Source organism: Canis lupus, chromosome X (genome assembly GCF_011100685.1).
Source record: "Canis lupus familiaris isolate Mischka breed German Shepherd chromosome X, alternate assembly UU_Cfam_GSD_1.0, whole genome shotgun sequence".
Lineage (NCBI taxonomy): Eukaryota > Metazoa > Chordata > Mammalia > Carnivora > Canidae > Canis > Canis lupus.
This window is the reverse complement of record NC_049260.1, coordinates 26,486,389-26,502,048: the sequence shown is the minus strand read 5'-3', so window position 1 is coordinate 26,502,048 and position 15,660 is coordinate 26,486,389. Positions and strand designations below refer to the sequence as shown.

The following is a 15,660-nucleotide window of genomic DNA, read 5'->3' as shown; positions in this document are numbered from 1 at the left end:
TCTTCCAATTCTGGGTTACTTATGGTACCACTCTGACTACTAACTATAGGTCATAAATAAATTCCTATGATCCTTTTCCTATAATTTCCTATTAAATTAAAGTGATTATTTCAAAGATAGAAATAATTTGTGTTTTTTGCTTTAGCAATGAACATAATTCCCAGTCTTCTGGCATTAGGGTAAGGCCCATCATCATGGTGGCACAAGGTAGTATCCCTACACACCAGAAGGTGAACTCTAGAAGAGTGAAGGACTGTCTCATAAATCTTGGTAGTGCTGAGTGTACAAATAAATGTTGATTAAATGAATGGATGAATACCCTCTGTAATTTTCCTGTGCCCAGATGGATATTTTTGGCTGATTTTTAGCTGGCTTTCTTGCTTTTCTCATTTCTTAGGTTCTTCTTTCCCCGGATTCTTTTTCATACTTACTGAAGTTGTTCGATCATTTTCCACTAGAGTAAAAACATCTATGTTGTGTAGGTTGACCCAGACTTGAGCATTTTCTGGGCTTATTAAAATTCATCATTCAAAAGTAATGAGAAATATCTGCATAGATAATTCTCCAGGCATGTATATACCCTTTTCCTTTTATATATACATGGGTTAAACTCAAATCCTCCACCATATGAGAGAGCATAAGAAAATTAGTCTTTACTAGGGAAATATCTTGTGTGCTATAAGAAGGAGGATTTTGAATCTAGAACTTAATTTTGATTATGAGGTTTACTGAGATACAACTCACCCATTTAACTGTATAATTCACTGGTTATTAGTATAGAGTTGTGCAACTATCATCACAGTCAATTTTAGAACAATTTCCTCACCCCAAAAAGAAACCCCTTACCCATTTTTAGTCACTGTCCATTTTTCCCAAAAGAACTTTGCTCCAGCCCTAGCTGGCCACTGATCTGTTTTCTATTTCTGTGGATATGTGTCATATGAATGGAATCATACCATATGTGGTCTTGTGTAAGTGGTTTCTTTCATGTAGCATATTTAAAGAGACATATATGTTGTAGCAGGTATTCATTCTTTATTACTGAATGATATTCCATCACATGAATATGCCACAATTTTCTCAGTAGTCAGCAGGTAATGGGCATTGGGTTGTTGCCACTTAGTACCTATTATGGATAAGGCTCCCCTGAACATTCATGTACAAGTGCTGGGATGTATTTTAAAGAAATGATTCTGTGGTTTCTGTCATTGTAACAGAGGAGGCCAGAGGATCAGATATGGCAAGAGTGTACAGCAGTGTGTGCCAACAAGTGAAAAATAGGCCATCAAGATGAATTTACTGGGAGAATTTAAGACTGAGTCTAACTACTCATGAGGGACTCAAGCTGGGACACACAAAGCTTAAAATTATGATTCTCCTAGCTACTGTTACAGCTTTTTGCTGACCACAGACAATGAAAGTTTGATATTTTACTGTATTTGTCTGAAAATTGAAACATACTTCTCCCAGTGGTACTCTTCCTGGGGACCAGATTCCTCACTTCTAAAGCCTCTCCAATCCTACTGTGCTTTTTGAATGGTGAAGAGTAGCCACTGTCATTTTAGTTTTGGGTTTTGTATGTCTGCCTTATTTCCAGCTGTACAGTCAGGATTTTTTAATGAATTCTTTTCTTCTTTCATTGAACTTTTGATTAATACATTTATTCTACAGACAATAGGGTGTTGGTCCCTGATCAGGAATTTGTGAAAAATATCTGTCATTGAAGATAAAAAAACTAAAGCCAATTGATATTGTCATGTTCTGTCTATTAGAACTCAAGTAAGGTCTCCACTGTGTGTCAAGGGCATATCCCAAAAATAGAGTACATCTAGATACATTAACTCTGTAGACTTGGTCTGAATATTTTATTACCACAATAATCAATGGCCATAATTTGGTAGTTTTAAGGAGATCTCATCCTAATGATCTTAGCTCAGTGCTTTCATTTTGCCTAGGTGTTCAGCTATGATACATTTGACTAGAGCACACATGGAAAAGACAAAATTCCCAAATTCTGGAGTTACTACAGTAATGACGGGGAGTTAGAACTGATGTATATATAAAGAGAGGATAAATACTGAAGAATCCATTTTGAAGCACTCTATGTGTGTATTTTCTGCCAAGTTCAGTAGGTTGATTGCTATCATTTCAGATAACTTAAGTACTTTTTCTTTGGTAAGGAAGCTTTTATCCCACCCGAGTTCCAAATCTAAAAAGTACAGAATGTAGAAAGAAAGAAGTAATAATGATGAACACTTAGAATGCACTGGCCCTCGTTCTAAGAAAGTTGCATATATGGAATGTAGACCATATACTGGCTCATTAATCCTCCTGATGAAATGGGTGCTTAAGTCAGTGGCCTAGCTTCAGCACATGGCAAAGCCTAGTTGTGAATCAAGGTCTTCCTGACTCCAAAACCATGCTCTCAAACCATGTTCTAGTTTCCTCCCCAGCCATTGGTGGTAAAAGACACCAAAAAGGCAGTGCGTTCAAAAAAAAAATCTTACTTTTCTTTACATGCTTCAACGTCTCTTTTAAAATGCAGAAGTCACTGGAAGAAATGGTACATTATTATAAAATCCCAGTAAGGTTTAATAGACTTATATAACACCTTTATGCTGAGTAAATTTCAGTAGGAAAGGCATTGGAATTGAGAGCTCTGAATACATGAAAGGGTGATAGTGTTAAGAGAGAAATATTAGAAATAAGAACCTGAGGGTGGGGGGCAGGGAGCGGAGGGGGGTTCCTGCCATTTTTACTGTTTTGCTTAAGGCAGACCCAAAATATGCATACTTCCCACCCTGTGAGCTTCTCCTTAATTAACACTGATCATGCAAAGGCACACTCTCCATCTAGTTTAGGAGTATTTCTGAGTTGGTACTTGATAAAATTTTACAGTGTAGCTTTTAATCATTTTATTATAATTGAAAAAGCTCTGTGCAGTTTCCTGTTTTTAAAATAATTCATGCTTGCAAAATTTATCTTCCCCCTCCCCTTTTTTTAGAAACTGCTAATTTGTTAGATTTATAGTATCTATAATAGTTCTATATGATATACTAAATTTGCCTGAATCCAGATTGGTGGATGTGATTTAATTTAGCTGCTTTTTATATAGTATGAGGGTAAAGCTGGATTTCTCTGGGCCTAATCTTTTTAGGTGCAGACCTTTATAGTTTTCTTACCCTTATGAAAGAGACTCTGTGTGTTCATGCTTTGATATACAGGTCAGTGTCTAATACTACTAAGAAGACTTTGATGACTGGCAAGTGCTCTTTAGCTCTTTATTTCAATAATACCATGATACGATTATGTAATTATACTCGGCATGGAAGTTGCGTTTAAAGAATAGATAACTGACATTGAAAACACTTGGCCTCTGTGAATTCATAGAAATTACACAAAACTTCTTGTCATGTTCTTTATCATAACCAGCATGTGGGTAGTTATGATTGCTAGAGGGGCCAGGTGCTTTCATGTTTCAGCAGGTAGACGTAAGGCCAATTTGATTTTTCTCTTATATCCATCAGTTGCTTAGGAAATTTTCTTAAAGTTTGTTTATTTATAAGTAATCTCTACCCCCAGCATGGGGCTCAAACTGACAACCCAGAGATCAAGAATTTCAGGCTCTTCCAATGAGCCAGCCGGGTGCCCATGCTTAGGAAATATTTTCTTTTTAGTGTAACTTTTTGTTCTAGAGTAACATTCAATACTCCTAGAGTAGTATCCATGAAGTTCTAAAGGAAAGAAGAAATGAGCCAACAATTTACTCATTAACAGTTAAAATTTTTTATTTCTAACATCTTAGTTATAATTTTTAATTGAGGTATAATTGACATACGTGTTATATTAGTTTTCGGGTGTACAACATAGTAATTCAGCAATTCTGTACAGCATGCAGTTGCTCCCCACAATAAGTGTAGGTGCTTTTATTGACAGTATTCCTGTACCCTATACTGTACTTTTCATCTGCATGACTATTTTATGACTGAAAGCTTGTACCTCTTATTCCCCTTCAACTCATTCACCTTGTCTCCCTACTTTTCCTTCCCTCTGGCAACCACCAGTTCTCTGTATTTGAGTCTATGCAATTTGTTTGTTCCTTTTGGTTTTTAGATTCCACATGTAAGTGAAATCATATGCTTATTTGCCTTTCTCCAACTTATTTCATTTAGCATAATACTCTCTAGGTTCATCCATGGTGTCACTAATGGCAAGATTTCTTTTTTTATGGTTAATATTCAATTGTGTATATACCACATCTTCCCTATCCATTTTTCTATCAGTGGACACTTAGGTTTTTGCTATTGTAAATGCTGCAAAGAACATGGGAGTGCATTCATCTTTTTGAGTTAGTGTTATCTTCAGATGAATATCCAGAAGGAGAATTTCTGAATCATATAGTAGTGCTTATTTTTAATTTTTTGAGGAAACTCTATACTGTTTTTTACAATGGCTGTACCAACTTACTTTCCCAGCAACAGTGTTCCATGGTTCCCTTTTCTCCATCTCATTGCCAACACTTGTTTTTTGGTTTTCTGATACTAGCCATTCTGACAAGTGTTAACTGCTAGCTTGCTGTGGCTATGATTTGCATTTCCCTGATGATTAGCGATGTTAAAAAATTTTTTCATGTGTACATTGGCCATCTGTATGTCTTCTTTGGAAAAAAGTGTATTCAGGTTCTTTGTCCATGTTTTAAGTGGATTGCTTTTCTGGTATTGAGTTGGAGGAGTTGTTTATATATTTTGTATATTAACCCCTTATCTGATATATCATTCACAAATAAGTTTTTTCACTTAGTAGGTTGCCTATTTGTTTTGTTGATGATTTCCTTTGCTGTGTAGAAGCTTTTTACTTTGACATAGTCCTGACAGTTTATTTTTGCTTTAGTTTCTCTTTCCCGAGGAGACATCCAAAAAAATATTGCTAAAGGCCAGTGTCCAAAAGATTATTGCCTATTTTCTTTTAGAATTTTTATGGTTTTAGGTCTCACATTTAGGTCTTTAATCCATCTTGAGTTTATTTTTATGTATGAAGTAAGAAAGTGGTCCAATTTCATTCATTGGCATATAGCTGTCCAGTTTTCCCAGAACCATTAATTGAAGAATCTGTATTCCTCCCATTATATACATTCTTGCCTCCTTTGTCAAAGACTATTGACCATTTAAGTATGTATTTATTTCTAGGCTATATGTGTCTTGATTAGTACAAGTTTGTAATATAATTTGAAATTTGGGATTGTAATGCCCTCAGCTTTGTTCCTCTTTTCTAAGATTGCTTTGGCTATGTCGGGGTCTTATGTGGTTCCATACAGATTTTGGGATTATGGGTTCTAGTTCTATGAGGAATACTATTGGTATTTTGATAGAGATTCCTTTCAGTTTTGTAGATTGCTTTGGGTAGTATGGATATTTTAACGATCTTTTTCCAATCCATGAACATTGAATAGCTTTCCATTTGTTTGTGTCATCTGTTCTTCATCAAAGTCTTGGAGGTTTCAGAGTACAAGCCTTTCATCTCCTTGATTAAATTCTCTTCCTGGGTATTTAAGTTTTATTCCTAGGTATTTTATTCTTTTTGATGCAGTTGTAAATGGTATTGTTTTCTTACTTTGTCTTTCTGCTACTTCATTATTAGTGTATTGAAATGCAACAGATTTTTACTTATTTTATTTCCATAAACTGTACTGAATTCATTTATTCTAATAGTCTTTAGGGTTTTCTCTGTATAATATCATCTTACCTGTAAACAGTGGCAATTTTACTTCTTCCTTAGTAGTTTGGATGCCTTTTATTTCTTGTCAGATTGCTGTGACTAGGACTTCCAGTAATCTGTTGAATAAAAGTGGTGAAAGGGACATCCTTGTCTTGTTGCTAATCTTAGAGGAAAAGCTCTAAGGGTTTTCACATTGAATATTATGTTAGCTGTGGGTTTGTCATATATGGTCTTTATGTTGAGCTCTGTTCTAAATCCATTTTTGGGGAGTTGTTATCATAAATGGATGCTAAAGTTTGTCAGTTTCGATACATGAAGTGAAAGCAATGATCATATGGCTTTTATCCTTCATTTTCTTAATGTGGTGTCATGTTGATTTATCATTTAAACATATCACTGAATTTGGTTTGCTAATATTTGGTGGAGGATTTTTTTCATCTGTGTTCATCAAGGATATTGTCCTGTAATTTTCTTTCTTGGGAACTATTTGGGTACAATAGGTATTAACTCTTCCTTAAAACACCTGTGAAGCCATCTGGTTCTATCCTTTTGTTTGTTGGGAGTTTTTTAATTTACTGATTCAATTTCATTACTACTAATCAATATGTTCAAACTTTCTGTTTCTTCCTAATTCATTTTTGGGAGATTGTGTGTTTCTAGCAACTTACCTAGGTTGTCCAATTTATTGGCATATAATTCTTTGTATCTCTGTCATGTTGGTTGTTATTTCACCCCTTTCATTTTGTATTTATTTAGCTACTCTTTTGATGAGTCTGGCTCAAGATTTATCAATTTTGTTGATCTTTTCAAAAAACTAGCTCTTAGTTTCAGTTTCTATTTCATTTTTGTCCTCTGTGATCTTTATTTTTTTCCTTTCTTCTATGAACTTTAGGCTTTGCTGGTTTTTCCTTTTCTAGTTCCTCTTCTAGGCATAGGTTACATTATTTGAGACTTTGCTTTTTTCTTGAAGTAAGCCCATATCCCTATAAACTTGCTTTGCTACATCCCAAAGATTTTGAACCATTGTGTTCTCATTTTCATTTGTCTCTATGTATTTTTTTTATTTCCTCTTTGATTTTTTTGTTGACCCAGTCATGGTTTACTCTCCATATGTTTGTATTTTTCCAGTGTTTTCTTGTAATTGATTCCTAGGTTCCACACCCTTGTGGGCAGAAAAGAGGCTTGATGTGATTTCAGTCTTCTTAAACTTAGACTTGTATAGTGGACTCACATGTGATCTGTCTTGGAGAATGTTCCATGTGCACTTGAAAAAAAATGTGTATTCTGCAGTTTGGGGATGAAATATTCTGATTAGGAAATTTTTTAAGGTAAATTGGTATCTGGACAACCATGTTTGTACATTTGATGACATAAAATTAATCATATACATTTACATGAGTATAGAATGAAGGTTTTTTTTTAAGGCTCTATGGAGAATAAGAAATTAATACTGGGAGAATTCTTTTTAGGATGACTGGCTGCTGGAAGAAATTGTGGTGACAAAAGCCATGTGCAGTGAATTTGAATTAGTGTTCTTTAGAGAGCTACCAGGGAAATAGAATTTACAAGATAATCAAGAACGTAAATAGATTCTCTGTGAGTCGTCATCTGATTGCTGACATATATTCAACTATATTGAAATGACAGCATAAATACATTCCAACAATTAGAGAATTAATATGGGGTGAGATGTACATGTATAACTTCAAGAAAAGCAAAATATATATTGGTAACAATATAAATCAACAGCCAACTGTTAAAGTGAGTAAACTGTGTATTTGTGGTTAAGCTTTAAAACAACTCACCTTGGAATAGGGGTAAGTATCCCATTGGTCTTTTATGAAGATGATCTCTGCTACATGCTTTATAAATACTGTGTCCAAAAAAAATCTAGTATCATGATACACTTTGAAAGGCATTGGCATAGATATTTTTAAATATAGAAGATAACTTTAATTCTAAACTCCTAACAAAAATATGCCCTAACAACTCTGCCACACTGACTACATTTATTGGGAAAAGTTGTCTCTAATTCGATACCTTAAACATTAGTCTTTCAAATAAACACCTTTAAAAGAGAATATGAACTCCAAGTACTTGGTATTTGTTTTCTGGCCAAGATACTTTTTTGTAAGATACTTCTTTTGAGCTATTTTTGAACCTTTAGCATGATTGCTTGTCCTGCCTCAGAACTGTAGGAGGGAAAATTCATCCCTCAAAATCAAGTTTGTTATTGAGCTTAATAGATTTATGTATATCACCTATTTGTTAGGCTATTTTTTATAAAGACTTTCTTTATTTAAGTAATCCCTACCCCCAGTGTGGGGCTTGAACTCACAACCCTGAGATGAAGAGTTGCATTCTCTCCTGACTGAGCCAGGTACCCCACTTCCTTGGCTCATTTAATCCTGTTATGGTAAATTTACGTTTGAATGCATATTGAGGGAACATTGACCATACATCTATAAAATCAACATGTCCTGGTAGGCTTCTGATTAAGATCACATGAGCTCTTCTTTAAGGGCATCTTCCTCTGCTCCTACCATTGACCAGTCAGTGGTAGATAACATATGGAATGCAAAGACGAAAACCACGGCATGCATGGTGAGCAGTGTGTGGGGATAAGTTAGCAGACTTTCAGTTCCTGCTGTAATAACAGGAATTAAAAGCCTCTTTAAATGCCTGGCTCGGGGCCCCCACCTTTTAAAATCAGGGCTCCCAAAAAACACACTTGAGAGACATACACACAGACAGACTGATACTTGAAATGAAAAATGAACAATTTGGGCTGCTGCAGGGTACTACAGCTTATCTGCAGCCATGGATGCAGCATTACATTCTAATGCATAAAGCCTGGGAAAGAGGTGAGGCATGCAGTTGCAAAGAAGAGCATCACTTCACAGCCTTGAAACCAGGACCTGAACCATGTTGCCTGGTGATGAAATTTAGCAATAAGTGCGTTCATGCCACTCAATCTAAGTAAGAGCTATAATCTACCAATATAAGATCTAGCTCTAGACCAGAGGTCTTGGGTGGAAGCGGCCAAAAACTACTTGAGAGGTGAGTTCAGAAGGAGAAGAAATAAATAAGGAAATACCATTTATTAAACAAAAAACAAAAAACAATGAACCAATGAACTGGGGCGCCTGACTGGCTCATTTGGGAGAGCATGCAACACTTGATCTCAAGGTCCTGAGTTCGAGCCCCATACTGGGTTATAGAGCTTACTTAAACAAATATGTACAAAAATAAAGAACCAGGTGGATCTTCAAAAAAAAAAAAAACATCTTTGGGAATGCAAACTATCGTCATTGAAATTACTAAACTCCATAGACAGGACACATTCTAGACTGTACCCCATCAGAAAATATAAGGGAATTAAAATATATAAATAAGCAATTAAGAGGAATGGAGAATTAACCACAAGGCTCCAAAATATATCCAGTAGGAGTTTCAGAAGAACATGGGAAAAATGGCAGAGAAGCCGTATTTGAAGCCACAATAGCTGGGAATCTTCCAGAACTGAAGAAAGATATGAGTCTTTAAGGAAATGGTCTCCTGAGAGAAATTTCCAACATCTGGGAAGGCAAGAAAGGGCCTCCATAGAGCAATTGGTATTCTTTATAGCCAAGCTTTGGGAAGCCCTGGCAGATTCAAATGAGCCTTTTCTGGTTTTCACTGGAAAACATATAAGCAAAAATGTAATGTGTTGTATATACTAAGCTGTACAAAGGCACTAAGCTGAACAAAGGCACTTATAAAGAACTCATAAAAGAGAGCTCTTTGGACAACTAAACTCAGAAGATGAAGACACCAAGGAAGATCTCTCTAGAAAAGGTAGTCGCCTGTCTATACCTTTGAAAAGTAGGTGGGAAGATGGTAATCATTTGCTGTATTATCCTAAAGTCCGCATCTAAAAATAGTGTTTTCAAAATGAATAGTCTGCTAGAAAGAAGAATCTTGAATAGGATTCTCCATTAAAAGGTGGTGTTAGTTGGGACTTTTCGATGAAGGTGGATTTCTCCTAGTGAACAACTCCAGGAGGGAAAAACAGTAACTCCCATCAAGTGAAAATTATAAACATTGGATGCTATTTCAAGTTCACAGAAACACTTAGATGATTCTCAGTTAAGTAGTTAGGAATTGGATTTAATTAATGCCAACAACTACATACATTGGTTTCCACCTAGAGGACTAATGTGCAGAATCTGGCTTAGAGTAAACTTGTTTTGATAAATTGTCTTATTACTCCTTTGTCAAAGCAGCTTGCTATGAAACAAAGTACATACACACAGCTCTCCTTGAAGATTAACAAAAGATAGATAGGATTTCAGTCAAAACAGGTCAGAGATTATATTTCTTTTTAAGATTTTATTTATTTACTTGAAAGAGAGGGAGGGACAGAGAACAAGCCGGGGGAGGGGGTGGGGATGGCGGCAGAGGCAGAGGAAGCAGCAGCTTCGCCACTGAGCAGAGAGCCTGATGTGGGGCTCGATCCCAGGACCTCGGGATCATAACCTGAGCCAAAGGCAGACACTCAACCGACTGAGCCACCTAGCACCCCAGAGATTATATTTCTGTATATTAGAAAGATCAGGTATTTATTTCCCCTATGACTTTCAACAATTCTAGAAACCTTGTAAAGTTAGGTCTAGGATAGAGCTTTAAAAAGAAAACAGTAATAGATTGGATTTTGTCTTCTTCCATGTAGACATCAGCATTTTGGAAGCCATGCCACCCCCTGTGGCTCTTTCAGATAGGGAACAACCGAAAATATTTCCTTAACTAGAAACCTGGTCATAAGATGATCTTATTTTCCCAAGCTGGGCAGCAGGAAAGCTCTGCTTGCATCTCATGGCTGTTCTCTGAGATCTAGACCTCCCCCACTTGTGGATAGGCATTTCTCTCAACTGACGGTGTATCATCTGCAAACAGTGGATTATCTGTCGTCTTATTTTGGCATTTACTGAAACTGGAAGAAAGAGATCAACAGTTCTGATCAGGCACATGGTAGCCAATATTAGAAGTGTCCTCAATTGGAATTAGAGCCTCAGCAATTCTGAAGCAAGAAGGTAATCTACAACCTTAATAAATATATTCATTGAAAAACGTAAATGGTTTCAGCATTCAGCCTGAAGAGTAAGAGGAAAAAACACAGTACAGAACATTATTAATGGATATAAAATAAGATTGAAGAGACTTAGCACATTCTTGGATGTGAAGATTCCCTAACACCAAGCCACTTCTTCCCCATTGAACCTATATACCCCCAATGTCATTGGAACCCCAAATTTCAACAATAAGAGCCAAGACACTTTTAAGGCAGGACAGAGTAGGAGGGCCTACCAGACACCAATTTATTTTAAGTTGTAGTGTGCAATCTGCATGGGGACATAAAAATAAAGCCACAGAACAGAAAGCTCAGAAGCACATTTGTGTATTTATGGGTGCTTGATGCATTGCAGAGCTACCCTTAGAAATCAGTGAGGAAAAGATGGACTCTACAGTCCAAGAGGCTGGCTTCATAACTTATCTATGGGATGGGAAGTAAAATTAGATCATGTCTTTACATCAAGCACAGAAGATTCTGGGTGAATTAAACTTTTAAATGCAGATAGAAGGGATGCCTGGGTGGTTCAGTGGTTAAGCGTCTGCCTTCGGCTTAGGGTCCTGGAATCGAGTTCCACATCGGGCTCCCTGCATGGAACCTGCTTCTCCCTCTGCCTGTGTCTCTGCCTGCCCCTCTCTCTCTCTCTGTGTGTGTGTCTCATGGATAAATAAATAAAATCTTTAAAAAACAAAAAAATAAAATGCAGGTAGAAGGTTTTCTTAAAACATAAAAAGCAGAAAACATGGAGGAATATATTAAAGGTTAAAATTTGTGCACTAAAGGATGCCATGAATACAGTTGAAGATTTTGCTAGAACCCAACAATTCCACATCCAACTAAGTTCTATAAAGAATCTCTTAAACAGGTATCCAAGGAGACAGAAAGAAGTTAATTGCATCTTTGTTTGTAATAGTGATGGGTGGAAACTTAAATATCCACTGACAGGTGAATGTTGTTGACCTATTCAAGCAGCAGAATAATACCTTACAACAATTAAAATCAGGGACTATTATGTATCAACCTGGATAAATCTCCAAAATGGTGTTGAAGGCAAAAAGCAACTCTTAGAATGGTATGTATCTTCTTAAACATAATGTTCGTAAAGTTTAAGAACATGCAAAATAATAGCTAGATTGAATCACATGAAATGGCCACTTTTGTAGGTAAAACAGCCAAATAACAGCATCATGACTAAGTTCAACCTCATCTTCGTGGTAATGATAGACACGGAATTCAGGATGGCATTATCTCCTTGGGGGCACTGGGAAGGGGGGAACTGATCGGATATTGAGGAGAATACATAGAAAAGCTGCAGCTTTATTTCTTCAAAACTTTTTGAAGAAAATACGGCAAATGTTTAATTTATGAGAAAACAGTGCAGTGGGTTCATGGTAACACTGTTACTATGCTGTTACACATTATTGTTGAAATGTTTGATTTTTTTAAGCAAACCTATGTTGACAGAGGTATAAAAATTTGTAATCTCATGACATTATAAGGAAATAGTTGTAAAATGACTGAATCCGTTGCTGCTTGCTCATCTGAACGTGGCACTCATAAAATAAGAGGTTGAAAAGCATCTCCCCTCACACACCGGGCAGACGCTTCCAATTTTCTTTCTTTCTTTTTTTTTTTTTTTTTTTTTAAGCATTGCGAAGATCCTCATCATAAAAACCATTCATTAAGTACCTCTCTTTTGCTTGCTGTTGTGTTTGGTGGTGGTCAAATGTATCTCTCTGCCATTTTATATGAAATCTGATGATGATTTTCAACTTTCTGGGTCTTTTTTCTCTTCTCACTTTTTTGATGCCAACAGAAATCTGCAAGCAGAGTATGATCGTCTAAAGCAGCAGCATGAACACAAAGGCCTGTCCCCACTGCCATCCCCTCCTGAAATGATGCCTACTTCTCCCCAAAGTCCCCGGGATGCTGAGCTCATCGCTGAGGCCAAGCTGCTGCGTCAACACAAAGGCCGCCTGGAAGCCAGGATGCAAATCCTTGAAGACCATAACAAACAACTGGAATCCCAGTTACACAGGCTCAGGCAGCTGCTGGAGCAAGTGAGGCCCACATCTCTCTAACATGGGATAATTGCGAAAAGTGCTGTTTCCTCTCTTATCCAGAACTAAAAAATAGAACTCAGAGTCCCTTTTAGGATTGCAAGAGGTATCGATTTGTTGGGTACTTAGGATGTGCCTAGCAAAGTACTGGCCATGGAGGGATAGAAGAAGGGGAGGAAAACTAGTATATCTTTTTATATTTGTTCAAGATTGTTTCCTACAAAACTTTTTTATTGAAGCTATTTAAAATTTATCTTGGGGGGAAAAAGTATTGAAAGATTCCCACTAGTTTCCTAAAAGTGAAAATCATGCCTCTGGAAATAGAACTCTTGTTGTTGTTGTTGTTTGTGGTTTTTTGCAGTTGGTCTTATTTTCTGGTGTGCCTTTCAAATTTTACTAATCCCTGAAACATAATTTTTAAAGCCTCCATTGAAATCCTAGCAAGATAGTGCATTGTAGTAGGTAGGCCCTACCTGCATAAAGCTTGAATATGTTCCCTCCATCCTGTGACTTAATACTTTACAAAAGTATAAAGTCTCTGCTATACGATTATAGTCTCAAATGGTTTTACCATTCTCACATGACCTTCTAGGTCTTTCAGTTGTTTGGTCTAATGATTTTATGTATCTTATTCCAGTGTAGCCGTAATTCCTTTTCAAACACGTAAGGGGCACAATTCAGATACAAAGACAGTATTGATGGAGCTTATCAACAGCAAAATTTGGGAGGTTTCTATGTAGAAAAGGTTCTACTTTCTGAATCCGATGAGTCATCATTTTAAACTTATATAATTATTTGAGTGTTTATTATGAAAACTAATGCTGCTTTCTTTTGGCTACCTTAGCCCCAGGCAGAGGCCAAGGTGAATGGTACAACGGTGTCTTCTCCTTCTACCTCTCTTCAGAGGTCAGATAGCAGTCAGCCTATGCTGCTCCGGGTGGTCGGCAGTCAGACTTCAGAATCCATGGGTAAGTGTTTCTCTTAACCACTCTTAGATGTTGTTTTCTCTTCAGGTCTGGAAATGGTGAACTGTTTGCTCGGATCATCAGCTAAATCACCTACTATCAGCTCTGTACAAGCCATGGTCATAAATGTCTTTAGAATACAAAGATGAGTCACATAGTCCAAGCCCCCTCAAAAAGCTGGCCATTCAGCTACTCAGAACAAAATAGTGTAGTATTTGGGTTCATTCATTTTGGAGAACAGCAAAGGCTTTATGATGAATTGGTAATTCTGCATAGTTTGGAAGGGTGAAGTAGGAACCAAGCACTCTTTGAAGGAGTAGCCTAAGTGGAGATGTAGAGATAAAGACGTTTGGCCCAGGGCAGCAAAGAGCCAGTAGTCCATGTCAGTAGAAAAATCAGGTCCAAGCAGAAGGGGTGGAGTAGAGAGAGGGAAATAATGCTGCAGAGGAAGATTGGGGTCATACTACAATGACATGAGTGTTGAGCAGAGGTGTTGGACTCACTTTGGTCAGAAAAGAATATATGTCGGGTAAGAAATATCTCCCAAGAGGTATCCCGGCAGCTGTCTGTGGCCCAAAGTAACCCATTGTTCCACCTTATAAAAGTTTTAAGAGGCAAACACAAAGGCCAAACTATGGGAGTTCAAAGTGTAGGCTAGCTAGGGGTCAGAAAGGAGAAGACTGGGAGACTTCTACTTGAAAACAGAGTATTTAGGGCTATGCGCCTGCCTGGGCAATGATGGGAGAGCATTGGGTTAGAACCAGATAGTGATCCTTGTGACTGGGGACACGCTGTGTTTGAGAAACCAGCAGGTCGTAGTTGTGTGTGGAAAGTGAAAGCACAGGTCCGTATCTGGTGTAAAAGAGCCGGCTGGGGGAGGTGACAGTGTGCTCTGCTCCATGGAAGTAGGAGCTGGAGGGTGTGAGATAAGAAATGTGTAACAAAAGGGCCTGGATCCAGTGTCTTGAGGAAGACCTCCCTCTGGGTGATGGGGTAATAAAGGAGTGGAAAGCAGGTAGAATGAAGATCTGGGCAACAGGTCAAAGAATGCAAAGAAATGATGGCTTGTTGGATCGTGTCAATGCATTAGCCAAGAGAATTGTGAAGTTGGAGAATGTGTGTTTTCAGTGAAGTAAAAGATCAGGTAATTTTGAAAACAAGTGAGGCCGGAGCAAAGTGGAGATACTTTTGGAACATTACAAAGTTACAATGAGGACTTAAGTAAAAGATGAGTTTGTTGAGGAAATGGTCTAGTGTCATTCCTGCCTAGGACTGGGTTCTCAGAAAACTGGAGTGCATGAGGCATAAATGATAGTAGAATGTCACCAGCTGTCTGCTTATTGACTTTTCCTGCCATGCTAGATTGTGAAGGCCACAAATACTTTATCTATCCCCTTCATTTATCCTGCTCTTTTTTTTTTTTTTGAAGACTTACTTATTTTAGAGACAGAGCGAGCAAGCAAGCATGCATGTGGAGGGAGGGGCAGAGAGAGACTCTTCAAGCAGACACCCTGCTGAGCACAGAGCTCGATCCCACAACCCATGAGATCATGACCTGAGCTGAAACCAAGAGTCAGGCACTTAACCAGCTGAGCCACCCGGGCACCTCTGTCCTCAGGCCCAGCATGAGGCAGCCCCATGTTTTGTTTCCTTTTCCGTGGATCCTAAACTGGTTGTACTTGACCCTCTTGATCTTTCCTCACAGAAAAGAAGAGACCTGTGTCTCTTTGATTCCTCACACTTAAAGCTCTGGTATCATAGTGTGTCGACAAATTCATTTTATACTTAAATGTTCTATGAGAGTAGCATA

General features: G+C 37.5%; 1 protein-coding gene across 1 annotated transcript in view; it reads left to right on the top strand.

The window, feature by feature from the left end:
* DMD (dystrophin) overlaps window positions 1-15,660 on the top strand; it is a 2,084,073-nt gene that overhangs the window by 2,038,002 nt on the left and 30,411 nt on the right. Inside the window, 2 exon segments of the mRNA NM_001003343.1 lie at window positions 12,642-12,885; window positions 13,730-13,853. Of these exon segments, the coding sequence (NP_001003343.1) occupies window positions 12,642-12,885; window positions 13,730-13,853 (368 nt within the window).